This window comes from Neopelma chrysocephalum, unplaced genomic scaffold, assembly GCF_003984885.1.
Source record: "Neopelma chrysocephalum unplaced genomic scaffold, ASM398488v2 Primary Assembly neopelma1_73b, whole genome shotgun sequence".
Lineage (NCBI taxonomy): Eukaryota > Metazoa > Chordata > Aves > Passeriformes > Pipridae > Neopelma > Neopelma chrysocephalum.
The window spans coordinates 833,344-850,123 of record NW_020897734.1 but is presented as its reverse complement, the minus strand read 5'-3'; the positions used below and the strand labels follow the sequence as shown (position 1 = coordinate 850,123).

Here is a 16,780-nt window from a genome sequence, read left to right as displayed (position 1 = left end):
GGTGAATTAGATGCAAGGTTGTTATGAAAGAAGAGATCAAGGTGAAATGGATTCAGAAAGAGCCACTTGGGGGGGGGGGGGAAGAAAAGGTATTTTACTTAAATTCAGCAGCTCTGAATTCCTGCAGGTTTAGCTGTATCCCATCCTAAGCAAATACAAACCAGATGGTTCCTGTAAATTCTCCTTTAGAGCCAGGCAAGTTCACATTCACTCAACCAAGCTGACATATCTATTTGTGTATATTTCTCTGTTTATGGATGACAAGTTGCAATACTGTAATGTGTGTGCAGGGGAAACTAGAGGTTTACAGAACAGAAAAAGCAGAAGGAAAAAAATAGTGTTAGAGTGTGTTTGCTTCTTGGTGTAGAAATGTGTTTGCTACTTGTCTGCTACCAGAGTAGTGGAGTGTAAAGATTTACGTGTTAGTTACCAACTAGAAGTGATCAGGTCAAAACCAAATGGAATACACTTATTCTACTTTTATTTAATAATTTGAACTTCAGTGTGTTAGACTGAAAGAGCACTCCAGGGTACTTGTGATTTGCTGCATCGCTTCCTGGTGACTCAGTCAGTAGCTTGTTCCTTGTTTCTTCCCCTGCTATGGAGTTGTTAAGCAGATGTAGGTTATGGGAAGCATGTTTGCCTCATGGACATGTTTGGATTTTGAATGATGGGGAGGGTTTGGGGTTGGCCACTTGTTTTTTTACTCACGCCTTATGTGTTGATCTGTTTGCTTTCAAATTAGTGCCAGGCTCAGTGCCAAACACACAGAATATCCAAGTGTATCTCAACTTACAGACCTCTAGTACACTTGAAATGTAAGCTGGTGTCATAGAATTTGTATTTGTCTTGGGGAATCACTTGCCTGGATGACCTCCTTTTTTGGTGAGTTCATTGTGCCCTTGTCAAACACAGCTCCACACTTAAATCCCTGAAGTTCACTCATGGACCAGAAGCATAGATCTTTGTATCATGTCCCAGATACATAGTTCAAAACACAAGTATTCAGATCAGAGCTGATGTTCATTCAGTTGGCGCAAACATGCTGCGTGTCAGGAAAATACACCCCTCATAGATCTTTGGTACTCAGCAAGGCAAAAGGAAGAGGGACTGCAAGCTCTTTCATTTCTGTGGGAGGCTAAGGTCCGAGATCTTAGCGAGGACATTCAGGAAAAGAGTGATTTACATAAGTGGTAATTTCTTCTCAGTAGGTACTTTGGTGCCAACTGTGGGGCTCATGTGACACTACAGATGTTCCAGTGTGGTGGCTTAGTCGTGTCACATTAATGACTGCTGTTATTTAAACAACAGTAAGTTCAATGATGTAGTACATAGAATTTCATGTGGCTGAGCAAATTGCTGAGGTGAATTTTGCCTACGTGGATATGGGAGAAGTTTCGTGAGCTTTCAGAGATGCAAAAGAGTGAAATATTCTCTTCACTTTTGTTAGTGGGGTCAGCTGAGAGATGCTTGTATCAAAGGAACGATTGGAAAAACTAAGGTACAGGCTTTGCTTCCCTGGTAGAAGTAGGAAGCTGCTGGGTGAATATGTGTCTTAGCCCAGCTGCAGGGAGGACTGCTTAGAATGTAATTCCGTCTGGGTTGTTTAAAGTACAGAGATAGCATTGCAACAAATAATATTCTCCCTGCTTTGAGGGAAATTTATGTGAAATATTTTCCTTCTTTGCAAGCTTCATTCAGCAAAATTCAAAATATTTCTTCAGCTTACTGAGAGGCAAACTGGGCACTTGTTTTGTTCTAGTTTTATTACTATATCTACCTTCAGCCCAGTCATTTTGAAGGCTGTTTAGGTGAGGGTTAGCACTTTTAAATCATTGATATTTTAAGAATAAGACAGACAATGACAATTTGAATATTAAGGCCAGGATCCTCTAAGCCTTTAGTGCAGATCAGATTGACTTGTGAGATTGCATTCAAAGATCACAGGAGCAACTCCTCCCCAGTACATGGATAAAAGGGACCAAAACATAATATGGGTCTGTTACATGACCTGGCAGGTATGGACACAACCATTGTGTGACCAGACCATTTTTAAATCTTTAACACCAGCTTGCTAATAACAGTATTAGTGCAGTGAAAGGATGTGGTGCTATCAAGTGAGCCAGCCTCAGAAGCAGTGCATTCACAAAAATGCATGCCTTTCATCCTACTGCTTTTTCACATCCAAGGTATGACTAAAAAATAGAGGTTGAAAGATCAGATTGGAATCTAAATAATTTTTTTCTCTTGTCTGTATTGGTGTTAATGACTACAGGATGAGCAACTCTGAATTTTAGTGATGGTATTATGAACTGGTTTTGGGGTGATCTCATTGCTGTCATCTTCTAGAAGGATGACAGTTTTTCTTGTCTTAACTAATATTTTTTGGCTTTATTGATTGAAGTAGTATAAACTGGCAAGAGTATCAATGAAAACCTTTCCTGCATGACTTCTTCACAGACCTGTGATGAATTATCGATTCTTAGTCTTTCAGAGTAGGTCTGATGCAGACCAAAGAAGGACTACAGACTGGAGATAGTGGCCATGGCTGGCTGGTCTCCTTTAGGGAGAATGAGATGAGAGGTACCTATAAGAGTTCCACACCTCCAGGGGAGAGCATCTCTTGTGAAGCATTCACAGGGTGTGTGCACTGAGTGCAGGGTGTGGAAAAGGTCAGTGTACAGACCTGGTCACCAACATGTGCAAAACAGGGAAAATAATTTCCCCGTTCATTACCCAGGCAGTGCTCCTGAACTGGCACAGCTTGCATTGTTATGCTAAGGAGAAAGGAAAGTTCACATTTGAAGATAAAATGGTCCTTTTATTGAAACAATCACACCGCTTATGTAACAGCTCTTTTAATGGTAAAGTACAGCTGGAGCCTGGAACATGTTGTTTACAGAAATGACACGTAATGGGTAACGATGTAAAGTGCAGTAAATGGCACTGAAGGCTGGGAACAGCGAGGATGTGAATGCTGCCTTCCTGAAAGCAGGAGGTTGGAACCAGGCTTTTGTAAAGCAAGGAGAATGGGCTCTGTAAAGGTCATCAGAGGACTGGCCTAACAAGCTGCCACAGGAAAGGCAAATGGTTCTTCTCAAAGCAAGGATGGGAGAGGGAGAGGGCCTGAGAGACAGGAGCTGGCACAGCACAGACAGTGACCACAGGGAGAATTTCAAGAACTGGCAAGGGTAGAGGGGACTGTGACTGTAAAGACTTGATGTAACAAGAAACAGGAGGTGGAGAACACAGAAATTATGAGGCTCTGAAACTTTTCACACTAAGTTTACTGTAACTGTATTTTCATGTATAGGAGAAAGGCTGCTGAGTAACATCGCTCTTCTTTCTCTTGAAATGATAACCACTGACTAATACACACACATACAAAAATACACACACACTCACACCCACATAAACATGTAATTACACAAAATTAGGAAAATTGCCTAACTTTCTTCTGCGATATTCAAGGTTTGACAAAGCGAGTTCTGACTCAGTGGTATCTGAAACAGGGAGCATGTCAGTCAACCGATAGCATCTGCACTCCAGCGTGTTCATTTTCCTTCTTTCCTTGAGACAGTTCATGACTTTTGTACATGTCATAGCAAAAAATAGAGCTAAAGTGTCATTTTTTAATAATATGTTGAACCAATTTGTTCAATTTGGAGTAAAAAAAATTGGACTTACGGACTGTTTGTTGTTTACAGCAAGCTCAAGGTTCATGCTTAGACATTATATGAATGATGAAACAAAGTTGTAAATATTTATTACCTAGTGGAATCATATTTTTTTAAAAAGCATATCTTTGTACACAAAGCATTTGTAAATCCCCATTAGTGGTTTTTAAGTTCCCACATAAAAATTCCTCATTTGCAACCAACAAAGTATCTTAGGCTTAGATCTTCCTCCTACATGTAGTGGAATCACAATGCTGTCACAGACATCACAACCAGTTTTGTAAAATATGATGTTAAGGAAGACTGAGTTCATTGTACTATACATATGTAAATGCCTCTCTTTCAATAGTCTCAAAGGAAAGAAGATGTCAGAAAGAATTCTAAACAAACGTACATATTAATTGTCACCACCTTTCATGGGATAGTAAAGTGCATTCATACAAAGGAAAGCATTAAGAATCAAGGAGGCTGCATGGGGAAAGTGAGGGCATTTGAGTGAGACTTAAGGAAGTCACAAGGTGAATTATAATAATCTAATTGCAATCCAGAAAATCACTCTTTCCTTGTTTGTGTCTGTAATGAGGTAATGATGCAGCTCCTCTGGCTTCAAACAGCCACTACAGATTTACAGCAGGCTACGGAAGATCAGAAGGCAGCACAAGTTCTCTGTTATTGCTGTACCCCAGCAAGGGTGTCTGAGTTCAGAACAGCTCTTGGTGTAATTTACAGCAGTGAATGTGTTGCTCCTCTGTAGCTCAAACTCCTTTCAGTTTCAGAAGTGTAGGGAACTGGTTGTCACAGAGCACAATTAGTGAGTTGTTGATCCTCTGTGTTTATGTGCCTGCGTGTAGGCTTTTCAAATCTGGCTGTGGGTAAGAAATCCACAGTATGACTAAATAATTGGACTGAAAGTTTTGTAAATAAATTGTCTGGACAGAAACAGCTACATGGATGTGCTTCTGAACAATAAAACTCCACTGAAAACCACTGTGTGCTTGAAGTAGGTGACCTCTCTCTTTGATTGGCATCTGCTCAGAATTGAAATTATTAGAACTATGCACAAAATTAAATTTCCTGAATCAAAACAGGTAATGCACCAAATTCCCATCTACATACTATAATAAAGGGTTGCATATCAATGTCTGATAACTCCTACATAGCATGACTTGAAGGAGATTCCATTCCCAGTTCCACTGCTGTTCACTTAGGGGCTTGACTTGAGTTCTGCCTGTTGCTGAGGCACAGCTGTTCACAAGAAATGAAATGCTACTTGCCTGTATAATTTCCCACTGTGCAGTCTTTGGTCATCCTGTGCTGTTTCTCTCTTTTTGAGGATGCTAAATGAGTTGATATTACCTTAATGAAAGCATTGAAAGGCTGGTTAGTGCTGTTAGACTCCATATTTAAAAACATTTTTTGAAATCAAAGGGAGTATCAGTAAAATATTCTCCTGTGGTTGTGGCTCCAATGACCGGTACAATGACTTAATTGGCATTCTTGTGCAGTGCTTGGATCTCTGCCAGTTAATGACCCATTGCTGCAGTCTGCAAATCACCTCTTCTGTCCCACTCCTCAAGCTGATGGACTTTTGCCCAAGTAATGGCTGCAGGCTCCTATTCTCAGCTGGCACAGACCCCAGCACGACCATAAACATCCCTGAGAGGATCATAATATGATATATTGGACAGATTCTGATACGCCTTGCAGTAATATACCACCAAGCAATTCTGCTGAAGTCAGTGACTTTGCCAGCGGCATCGCTGAAAGAAGAAACTGGTCCCTACACTGTTGCTTTCTCAAGTAATGAAGCACTTCCAGGCTCTCAGCTATTCTGTGTCCCTTTAGATGATGCAAGTTTTTGTGAGCCCTTTGTCAAACATTCAAAATAGGTTTTATGTTTGTTCTCTTTTTAAGTGGTTGCATTGTCTCTTTCCCCACAGGATTTTCTATTCTTCAGGCGATTATGGAAGCAGCAGTACAGAACAACTGGCAAGTGACAGCCAGATCTGTAGGAAGCATAAAGGATGTTCAAGAGTTCAGAAGAATTATAGAGGAGATGGACAGACGACAAGAAAAAAGATACTTAATTGACTGTGAAGTAGACAGAATCAACACCATTTTGGAACAGGTATATGCTTTTCAGAAATTGTGATCTCTCTGTGACAGACATAGTTAATATTCCCAGAACTGTCTATTTCTAGAAATTAATTAAGTGTCCATTGAGATGTGAGTCCCAACAGCTGCCCAGTTACCTAGTAAAATTAAAATGCCACAGTGATGCTCATGGTTGGTGGCAGCACTTACGTGTAACCTACCACAAAATGTCTCTATGATATTTTTTCTCAGATGTTAATAATGAATTATTTTTAAGTAGGTTGAGAACCTAAAACCTCAGCTGCCAGAGTAACATTATTGGCATCGAGGCTGCTTGTAGGGATTGCAAGGCAGGTGCAGTTTGTTAAGTGGAACATGAAACAAGAAATAAAAAGCCACTGCAGTATCATAGAATCATCCTAAAGAATTCCCGAAAGAAAATACTGCTAATGAAAAATTGAGCTGGTAGTCCAAATGACACATTAGCACTTTTTGGTACATAAAGCCCTTCCCTCTGCACAGCCAGTGCTGTTGACAGGCCTAAATTGCGAGGGGGAAGATGCATTTGAAGTGACTGTTTTGCTCTTGCGTGACCTTCCCAGTGTTTCCTTTGCCCCAGAGGAATGGCCATACCCTCTGGCCATCCCAGTGGGCTACCCAGAATGCCTGTGCCACTGGTTGTGCTGTGCAATGTGCTTGAAGAGGTGTAGTAACAGATACAAATCATTGGGAGTGGACACAGCATAGGTGCCTCGGCTCACAGCAGAGCTGGTGTTGGTGTGGAACCAAATCCATGCTGCTTGGTTATTCGTAGGCATGTGGGAATTCACTTACATTAGGACTGAAAAACCCTCTGATTATTGCTACTTCATAAATTTAACTGTGGGTTTATATTATGGAATAGATCAAAAGTAACATTTAAATTTCATGAAGCATTAGCATATCTCTTAGAAATGTTATATTGTAAACTACCAACAAACTGACCTCACTGTAATAAACCCTGGGAAATACAAAAAATATATTCATTGAGTTCCTTCTCAAAATATTCAGTTCCTGTCAAGCCTTGAGGTGTATCACTGAGGGTCAGTCTGTGAGGGCAGCCAGATGCCAGAGCTGCTGCTTACAGAGAAAGGAAAGAGATGCTCAAGAGAACACAGCACAAGGTGATGCTGGTCTGTAACTCTGGCAACTGGTACGGTTGTGATATTAATACACAGCACTGCATTTTACACTGTATTTTTAGGCAATATGGTGAGTGCTCTCTTTAGGGACATTCATACTGTAAAATGTAAGAAACATCTCTTCTTCTGCAAAAGATGCAAAACACCTACCCACAGCCCACTCTTCTGAAAATGCTGTAGGAGAGCAATCCTGAGCCAAGCTTACATGAGGGCCCACTCTCTGCTGAGAAACAGGCCTTTTGTTTGATCTAACTCCATTTACATTTGTTCTCTCTTTCCCTTCTATAGTGCGAGAGAAAAAAAATAATCAAACCTCTCCAGTGCCTGAAATGAAAGCTCTATACCAAGCAAACATATAGCAAAAAACTGGGGACTCTTTTCTTCTGCAACTATTCTAAATTTAACTCCAGTGAAGTTGTAATTTTATTAAATAGATGATTCAGCTTTCTATCAATGTGATTAGCATCTGAGTAAGTAAAAAGTTGCTACTGGGGCCTCCAGGCTTCCCCAAATTCTATGGTACACACTGGTGCCTCTGATGCTAAAAATATCTTCTGTTAACAATTTCCAGAGGTTTTTTCCTTGCATACTGAAAAGCAGTAACTTAAGTTTCTGCAGAGAAAATCAGTAATGGCAGGCCCTAGCTTGATAGCTGAACAATTATTGGTTTTAGGCTTTTCATTCCATCTCCTCTGCTTACTTTGTTATCTTCTCATAAAGTAGTTAAAAGTTTTCACACATATGTGTGGTACTTAAATCCATCCATCCAGCTTGCTCAAGGGAGTGGAGAGTTGTCTTTTTTTTAGCCAATTGTGTTTGCTGATAGCATACCATTGAGGGGAGAGATAAATCTGGATTTGCATATTTCAAATCTAGCAGTTTATTGCAGTTTAAAAAGTCAGTTCTGTGGTGCTATGTGTGGAGTCTAGAAAGTCTACTCAGCTGAGAGGCAGTAACATCTGAACACCCTTTTTCTCTTCCTTTTTTGGCCTCCCAGGAGCACATCTTTAAAGGTCAACCCTCACATCACCTGGGAGTGATGCCTCCCTCCCGAGAGGGTGTTTACATGGTCACTGGGACTGTGTGACACCTGTCATTACATTGTCTCTGGGACAACAGCAGCATTTGCCAGTGACCCTGAATTTCAGAGGCTTCAATAGAACTTATCCAAGAACAAAAGTCATAGCAGAAATAAACAGACTGTAAACCACTGAGCAGTCTATACACGCACTGAGTTTGCTATCAGACTTTTGGGCTCTTGGCCAGGCCATTCAGCAAACCTGTCAGTTCTCTGCTCCAGAAACCATGTATCATGGCTCTGTGTTAGTGCTTGGGTTAAACAGGAGTGACCTCTTTTCCTGTATCAGGCTGGTCAGTGTGTGCAGTTCTCTTCCTTTGATGCTTTTTTCAACCAGTTCAGACCAGGGTATACCTCTCTTCCAAGAAAAGTTCAGGTTTATCTAAAGACAATTACACATCTGAGGATTTTCTTCAGAGATTCCAGGTCGTTCTGGAATATTCTGTACCTTCCTCCAGCAATGTACAGACACGTGAGTCAGTGACCTTGAGTATTCCATAGGCCTTTAGTACAGATGCTAAATCTGTATGTTCCTATGTTTCCAAGATCTGTAACCCATCACATGAAATATTTCTCTCTTCAGAGCTGTCTAGTACCTGACCTTTCCCAGTTGTAAATATAAGGTATGGGAAAGAGGGCACCTCAGCTCCTACTCTGCCTGAGTAACCTGTTTTGTGCCAAATTTCACTCTGCAGCCACATCTGTTTTCATTCCCCATTCAGAAGATTTTGTGATGGGCCTTATATTTTGTTCTAGAGGTGGAAACCCTGCTCAGATCTCTTCAGTTGCAGAGTAAGGGGAAGCAGAGGGATTAATAGTTATTCTGTAAGTTACCATCTGTTTGTTCACTTACCCTATAGTTCTATAACCACTGAGCATGTGGATCTGTATCCTTCCTTGTGCAACAAAACTATATCCAATTTAATCATCTAGTGGCCTCTCAAGCATACAGATAGCAACACTTATGTCATGCAAAATTCATAAGCTCCCCACACTTCTTGTCCCTTGATGCTAAAATATTCTGTATTCTTTCACAGATAGATACAAAATTTTGTTCACATAAACAGAAGAACATTTTCTTCTGAGAAGTAACAGTAAGCTTTAGCCTGTTCAACCGTGTATTTAGAGACATGTTTTTGAGTTAAGAAATATGTTTTTCTTATTCCCAGGATAATAAGCTGTATTTCAGACTAGAATGGCTTTATGTCCATTTAGAAGAAAATCTCCTGAGGGAAAATGAGGAGGGAGAAACTCCATTCAGGATCAAAATGGTGAAACTTTACAAAAGACCTGTTTGTTCCAGAGACTGCATGCTTTTATCAAAAGGACACTATCTCCAAACATAGTCATAAAGGTTAGGCTCCAAGGAAATATCTGTATTGAGTGAAGGCATCTCACAAAGCAGAAGCAATATTACAGTAGAGAATGCAGTCCCCAAAGTTTTACAATGACAGCCAGACTGTCAAAGACGACTTAAAATGAAGCATCTGTAGGATTATGAAGGATAATCTGATTGACTGAACTCTGTCCCGTGCAAGCACCAACTGTGACTTGACCTTCGAGTCTGAAATTTTGAGATTAGGAAGATGGTGTGCAGGTTCTCAGTACAGCCACAGCTGCATCTCTCTGCAGAGCTGCTCAGATCTCAGAGGAGTGTGCTCACTGCACAACAGCTTTCACACTGAGGGTGTCGTAAGAATAAACACAAAACTGTAGTATTCAGTTGACCAGTAGTCATTAAAAATAACAAGAAATAAGGAAAAACGTAATTGAAAAAAATCAACACCGCTATCACGTAAACTTCTTGCTTTAAATGTTCAATTATAAACTGTCTGGTGGGGGTTTGCCTGTGTTCTCTGCAGCAATTTAAAATATAACTGCCTACAAACACAGTGGGATGCTTAAAGCAGGAGCAGAGCAATGAGTAGCTGTAGCTTCTGCTTTACTTTTGAACCCCAGTAATGCCATGTCACCTGAAGGTGGCACATCACAGAGCACACCCTCCAGAGCAGTGCGTCCCTGCCGCTTTCTCCAGGACTTGGTGCCATGGCCATGTCAGTCAGATTTTATCCTCTGTCTGAAGCTGTGTAGAGCAGAGAAGGGGGTTCAGCTGAGGCTCCAAGAGAGTATCTGCTATGTACAGTGTTGTGTAACATCACTCTGAAACTGGTACAGTTCATTTTTACATTTCCAATGAACTAGAAACTTAAAATTTAGGACATTTCTTCATTAGGTACCCATGAGTATTGTTGAAACCAGGATCTAAAGCAGAATGAAAGGTCACTTTTTTCCCTTCACATCCAGAAAGTTTCAGCAGCTCACAAGTCCCTATGGTCATGTGGGGAGGAAAGGGGAAGTACTTAGGTCAGTCACTCTCAGGACTGTAGCCAGCGGAAGGGTAAGTAAAAAATGGGTATATGTCAAAAGTGACAGCTGTGTCTGCCTTGAAGGGCCTGCTCCTGTCAGCTGTGAAACTCATACAGGGCAGGAGATGGATTGGTAAAGCAGGGAAAAGTAACATCTTGGGTTAGTCTGCCCCACATATTTCACACATACCTGAGGAGAGAATTTCTATCTTGTAAATAGGAATCTCTCTCCAAAGCCATCACCCAGACTTCGTAAAACAAGACAGGTTCCAAATGACAGGAATTTAACAGAGTATTAGTCATACTGCAGAATGACTGAGGTAATGGCACACAAAGCTTAAAAGTGTTCAAAAGACATTAAAGCGTTGTTTTAAATGTATCTGATCAGTTAATAATAATAATTAATACAAAGAATGTCTCACTGTAAATGTGGAAGCTGCTGAATGTAAAAGATCACTGCCAAGCAACTCTGGTTTCTTATGCCAGAGGCATATGAACCTGAAGTCACCATTAGAGTTTTTATTTTTCTGTGATAGTAGCAATTACTCATTTTATGTTTTATGATAATTCATGGGCTATAAATGCACACACCAATGCACACATGCATCTGCTTTTAATGTTTTGCATATTTTTACCACAACATTTCTAGTATGCAGTTATGCAGTTACAGTCATCTTTATATGGCAACCTCTGTATTGCCACTGAAATGTACAGAGAACCAGAATCTCTGCTCAGTTACACTGCTCCAAGTAGAATCAACCATTATCCTGAACGTTATCCTGGAGATAATATTTAAATTGATGCCAATGTGCTCATACAGAGACTGTATTTGCTTTGAACTTCAGTTAATAGGTAGCTTTAAAAGCACAATTTGCTGCATAGTTCACCTTTCTTTGCAGCTTTTGAGTGCACAGAAATGGTGCCTGTGTTTGCCCTGAGCAAGTGCTCTGAGGGTCCCACTCCTTGTTGAGGCTGTGTCCACACTGCCTGAGCTGTTCCTGCAGCTGGCACTAAGTGTTACCCTTGTTGACAGTCTCGGGAGAAAAGTTGAGCCTGAGGGCCATTGGCGGAAACCTCTCACTCCCTCTTTTGATGTGTTTTAGAGGCAGATGTACACACTGATTCTTCTCATGCTGTACCTGGACTGGGAGGGGGGAGAGGATTTGGTCTTTCATTAGCTGTACAGGCATTTTTCAAAAGCAACATTCACAAGAAGTCTTTTAAAGACACAGAGTATTTGAGAGAAAGGGAGAGCTGGTTAAAATTTGCTCAACATGAGATCTCCTGAGTTTTTTGTCCCACTCTGTTTGTCCATCTCTGCATCCCTAATAGCTCTGGGAATCTTTGTCACCTCTTCTAAAGCCCTGGCTGATTTTGAAATCCCTCGCTCACTCATCTCTTCCAGGTTTTAAAAATCAGTGTTGTATAAAAGTTGCTTTGTTTCAGTTCTGGCGTTTAATGTGGTTCTTTCTTCTCCATATAAAGGATAAACCCTTTCATCTTAGCAGACATTACCTTAATTTCTGCATCTGTCTCTCAAATAGTTTAGTGCTTGAAACTCTGCTTCTAACCAAAGGCTTTCCTTAATTAGTTTCCAAGGCAACCAACCATCTTGGCGACAATTCAGATGAACCAACTGCAGGGAGAGGAAGGAAACACACTATCAAAATGAATAGTAATAGCACAATACCACTGTGAAAACAGGCGTTGTACATCACCAGAGACAGCGCGGTAGTTCTGGTGTCTCATCAGTTCATTTACAAGGGAAGAAGTCCCAACTCAGTAAAAGAAAAGCTGCACAAGAGTGTATGTCTTTTTTTCACAGCTGACTAGGCTGGGATTAATGGCTTCAGTGTGATATGAATCACGTATCAGGGGTAGGAAAAGAACCACAGGGGTCTTTAGGGTCCTTCATGCACCAAGGTGTTCCCAGGTGCATTTCGTAGAGCACTGTTACCCTGCAGTTCAAACAGCAAGATTTTCCAAGTGGGGCCACCCCCCTGGGCTTTTTTAGCCCAGATGCTGGTGGTGCAGTATGCAAGACCCTGGCAATTCATAGCTGCAATCTTGCAGGGAGAAGTCCCTAAACATGAGGTCTGGAGGTGTGATCCAGAGCCATGGTGCATTTGCTCTGGGCTACAGATGGGTTTGGATCAGGCCATTCTATGGCAAAGTACCATCCCAGTCCCATCTCTCACTGCTTGTAATTACACATTCATGCAGGATTCCTCTCTCTTATCCCACCTTCTTACATGTGCAATTCCACTGGCCTCTGGGGATCAGATTAAAGCCACTAGGGGCAGCCAGGGCTAAATTTATGAAGAATCAGGCCCTGTAAGTCATCAACTCAAATATAAACTTATCCCACAGTATCCAATCAGTAAGCTGGAAAACAGCATAACAATTTTAGAAGAAGTTAATGTTCCCAGGATTAAGAAAATCCCATGTTGCTAAATTAAATTTATTTGTGTCACACCGTGGCTGTACCTGTGCATGTATAATGGTGTATGTACTACTGGAAGCTTGTTCTTCCAAAACATGTAATGGATAAAATTATCAACAGTATACATAGACTCTTAAAAATACCCCAAGTAATTCTGTACTGGGAGAATGCATGTAAAGAATCAGAAAAGAAAAATATTGCTGTGACTTTATTACTTGATATGAATAAAACAGCCTCCTCTGCTACATAAACTAAATCTAGTGAAAATAAATTAACTCTTGGTAATCTTTTTCAGTTCATGGTTTATGCACCAACTTATATGGGGAATATTACAGAGTGCTGTTTATAGTGAAGCAGAATAAACCTTTCAGACTCCTTCAAAGCATTGAAAAACCCAAATAGAGTGCAATTCCAGTCACAGTAAAATGCCATTTATAACAAAAAAATATAAGAAAAAATAGCCTTGTTTTTCCTGGAGGAAGTTGCATGGACTTTTTTTTCTTAATTTTGTAGGGCATTTGAAAAGGAAAGGAAATGCTTAAAAGGAGAAAAAAAAAAGAATGGCTACTATTCAGTATTTTTGGTCTGCTTGAAGGCAGTGCTCTGCAGTACAAAACCCCTTCCAAAAGATTCTCATGTGAGCATTGGGACTGAATTACTGCGACACTTCTGGGTTATATCCAAATAATAGTTTGAAGTGATCCTGACATGCAGTAATGGTTTATATAAGCAGAATTCTTTTTCCAAGGACTGTTGTTCAATTCCGGGGAATAATATGGGATTTTACTCTGGCATGCTAATGGGAAGTATTGAGAAAATGGGAAATTTGTGTATTTTTTAAATTATAAGATGTGACTTGGTTTACCTAATTTCTTCCCCTCTGCCCCCCACGGATATACATCCTTTCATATTTTAAGCAGCCATGACTGAGAAGTTTTGTGTACCCTGTGGGATATGAAGAGAAGAAATGAGCATTGTTTATGTTTGTGATTGCAAGGGTGTGCTCTTAGGAATGTTTAAAGTGTATTGTCAATACCAGTTTCATGGTATTGAAAGCCAAAAGGGACAGTTCCATATCTCCTGTGTCGCAGGGACTGGGCACACGATGCAAAGACCGCTAAAGAACTGCTTGTTAATGATGTGGAGCCACTGTCAAACTGTATGACAGTGATGAAGCATTTGTGACTCCTGCAGAAGGTTTGGAAAACTAAGAATAAATGTGAAATTACTGTTATTAACAGTCTTTGTGAAAGTGACTTTTTAGGTGTTGTGAAAATTAGTGAAGCACGCTAAGCTGGAATTGGGTTTTGATGGTGCTGTTTTTGATATCTGATATGGACTTGCAGGTCTACAGTGAGAGCATCCCCAGCTGCTGAGAAGCAAGGAGGTAGCATTAGGAAAGAGAGCGTATGCGAAGTTGGAAATGAGGATGTTTTTGTGGTGGGACCATGTTACATGGGGTTGGAGCTGGTTGAACTACAGATTGAAGGAAGTTTAACCATGAATGTTGCTAGGGAAAGCAACCTTTCTGTTATTTCTGTGAGATCTAAAGCCTCCGTATGAAATTTTAGGTGAAATTTAAATTTTGGGAGAACTTGAGATTTTACAGAGGCTTCAGAAAGTACCAGCACTTCTGTGGAATTACCTCAGATGTAACTTGGATCACTCTATTACGAATAACTTTCAAGGGAGTGTATTTCTCAAAAAATGTACTAGAACTGCATAGACAAAATATTATCTCCTTCTTAAAATTACACACCTATGGAAATCACTGCTGCAGAGTAACATATGTAATTAGTTGTTTGCTTCCCATAAATACAACTGCAAAAGTCCCTCCAGAACACAGCTGGATTTTTAGTCTGTTATGCTTACTCAAGAAGCTAAAGAATTCACTAACAAAGAATTTCTGTGCCACATCTCTTCCAGGAAGCTGTCTGGGAACAAGTATCTTCTCTTGAGAATATCTTGGCAAAATAAGGGGCAAAGGTCTCAGCAATTTTGAGTACCCTTTCCATATGCTACAAAGAATTTTTGTTGTGCTTGTAACAGCCACTTATATCCGATCTTGTTTTTAGTGAAATAGCTTCAAGTAATGAAGGGTAGCTTAAGTTTTGATTGTTTTTGACATGAAGGTTTTTGTATTGAAGGACGTGACTTGTGAAGAGAGATGCAGTCCTGAGAGATATAGCACTGTTCTTGTCTGTCTAAACAAAGCAGACATTTTGATAGAAAGAAAAGTTTATTTAAGGAGTTTCATTCAGCTTAAAGAGTAAATAACTGTGATTATGAATGTCAGTTAACAGGAATCATAAAACTCTTCATCTCCATATTCTCCAAGGTCTGATACTTTACAGTAGAATATGTCCTTTAACAATAGTTGTGCCAACAGATTAGTTAATCTGACAATATTGCTAAGTCACATCAAGGAAAATGAATTTAGGAAAATTTGGTCAGGGCACAGAAAATTCACAGAAAATTTTGTCATCACAGGGAAAGAAATTAGGAGAAAGTATCATGCCCTCAGAACCGATGTTGCAGTTTGTGATATTTTTCTGAAGTAATTTCTAATGTAACCTTTAGTGCACAAATTAAATGCATATTCCACTACAGAATCTTCAATCAGCAAATGTCAGATTAGTTATGAGAAAAGAAGGTTTAGCCATATGGAGGGAGAATGAAGCACAATACAGCTTTCAGACGTTGCGTTTAATTACCCTCCAAGGACTAACATGCACACCATCATCTGGAGATGGCCTTAAAGGCAGAATTTCACTCTTGATGTGACTATCATCAAGGAGAGAGGCATAGGAGAGAAGGGCACAAGAAGGGGGCCAGAGGGGGAAAAGCTTTAATGAAATGCTGCAGAGGCATCTCAGATCCCTGCTTCCACCATGCACATTTTTGTCTCCTCCTCCTAGGAGATTCCAGTTCTCTAGGAGAGTTTCTCCCGTGAGAGAGACACTGTGGAAGAGCCAGAAGCTGTTTGAAGAATGTTTTATAAGCCCAAACAAATGATCTTGATACCGTTCTATAGAGAAAAGTGAGATTTGGGTTATGAGGTGTAGTCACAAATGCGTAAGGTGGTAATTGCGTGGAAGTAAAATCCTTAGGTCCATATATTGCACAAAAATACATACACCAGTTGGGACAGTGTATGGGTTTGTGACATTCCCTAAAGGACATGAAGACTCTGAAGAGGTGATGAATTAATCTCAACTATCTCTGCAGTTATTTTTATCTGCAACAAATAATATGTGTGTGGAATCCTCATCTTAATATTTAATACATTCTTCATTTAATATTTAACTCAAATTTAATCTAGTACTCATTCTTCATATAAATGAAATCATTGTTTACTGCATATTTTACAGCATCACAATCCCTGATGGCCACATTCCTGTCCCATTAATACTAAGTGAAGAAATAAATCGCCTTCCCTGGGTTTGCACTACAATTACAGTCATGGAGTTTTGATGCTTTGTATGAGGGAAGCTGCTTCTGCTGAACATAGAAATGGTTTTGTCTCTGTGGAATTAAAGGCAGGACAGGTATCACTTGTTTGGCAGTGACAGACCACCACAAGCTGGGACGTATCTTTTGGAACCTCGTATATTGGCATTAGTGTTGTTGGTATGATAGAAAGAGGGACCCCTGGTGGCCTAGTGGTTAGCGTGCAGGACTCTCACCTCTGCGACCCAGGTTCGAATCCAGCCAGTTCCCCGGGGAGATGGAGCCCGTTAGCCCTGTAAGGCCATCCATCTATGAGAAGGTCACTCTAAACAAACCTACGTCCTGAGGACCTCACTGCCATTGTCCAAGCTTGCTTGGCCCCGGCAGATGAACCTTAGGATTAAAGGGTGGGCTCAGTTCAGCGCAGGCTGTGTCTCACCTAAAAAATCCATTGCGCAGGCTGGAAAGGTAAAAGACCTTTCCCCAAATCT

At 40.4% G+C, this 16,780-nt stretch overlaps 1 protein-coding gene across 8 annotated transcripts in view; it reads left to right on the top strand.

Annotated features, from left to right (window-relative positions):
- GRIA3 (glutamate ionotropic receptor AMPA type subunit 3) overlaps positions 1-16,780 on the top strand; it is a 144,990-nt gene that overhangs the window by 56,863 nt on the left and 71,347 nt on the right. For 7 of the 8 annotated variants that reach the window (XR_003534871.1, XM_027687238.1, XM_027687239.1 and 4 more), the window contains one exon: positions 5,618-5,805. Coding sequence is in view for 7 of the 8 variants with exons in the window: in XM_027687238.1 (XP_027543039.1) it covers positions 5,618-5,805 (188 nt within the window). In the remaining variant the exon portion in view is untranslated. Of the gene's footprint in view, positions 1-4,066; positions 4,196-5,617; positions 5,806-16,780 lie in introns of those variants that run through there. The other variant, XM_027687240.1, reaches the window with a different exon arrangement.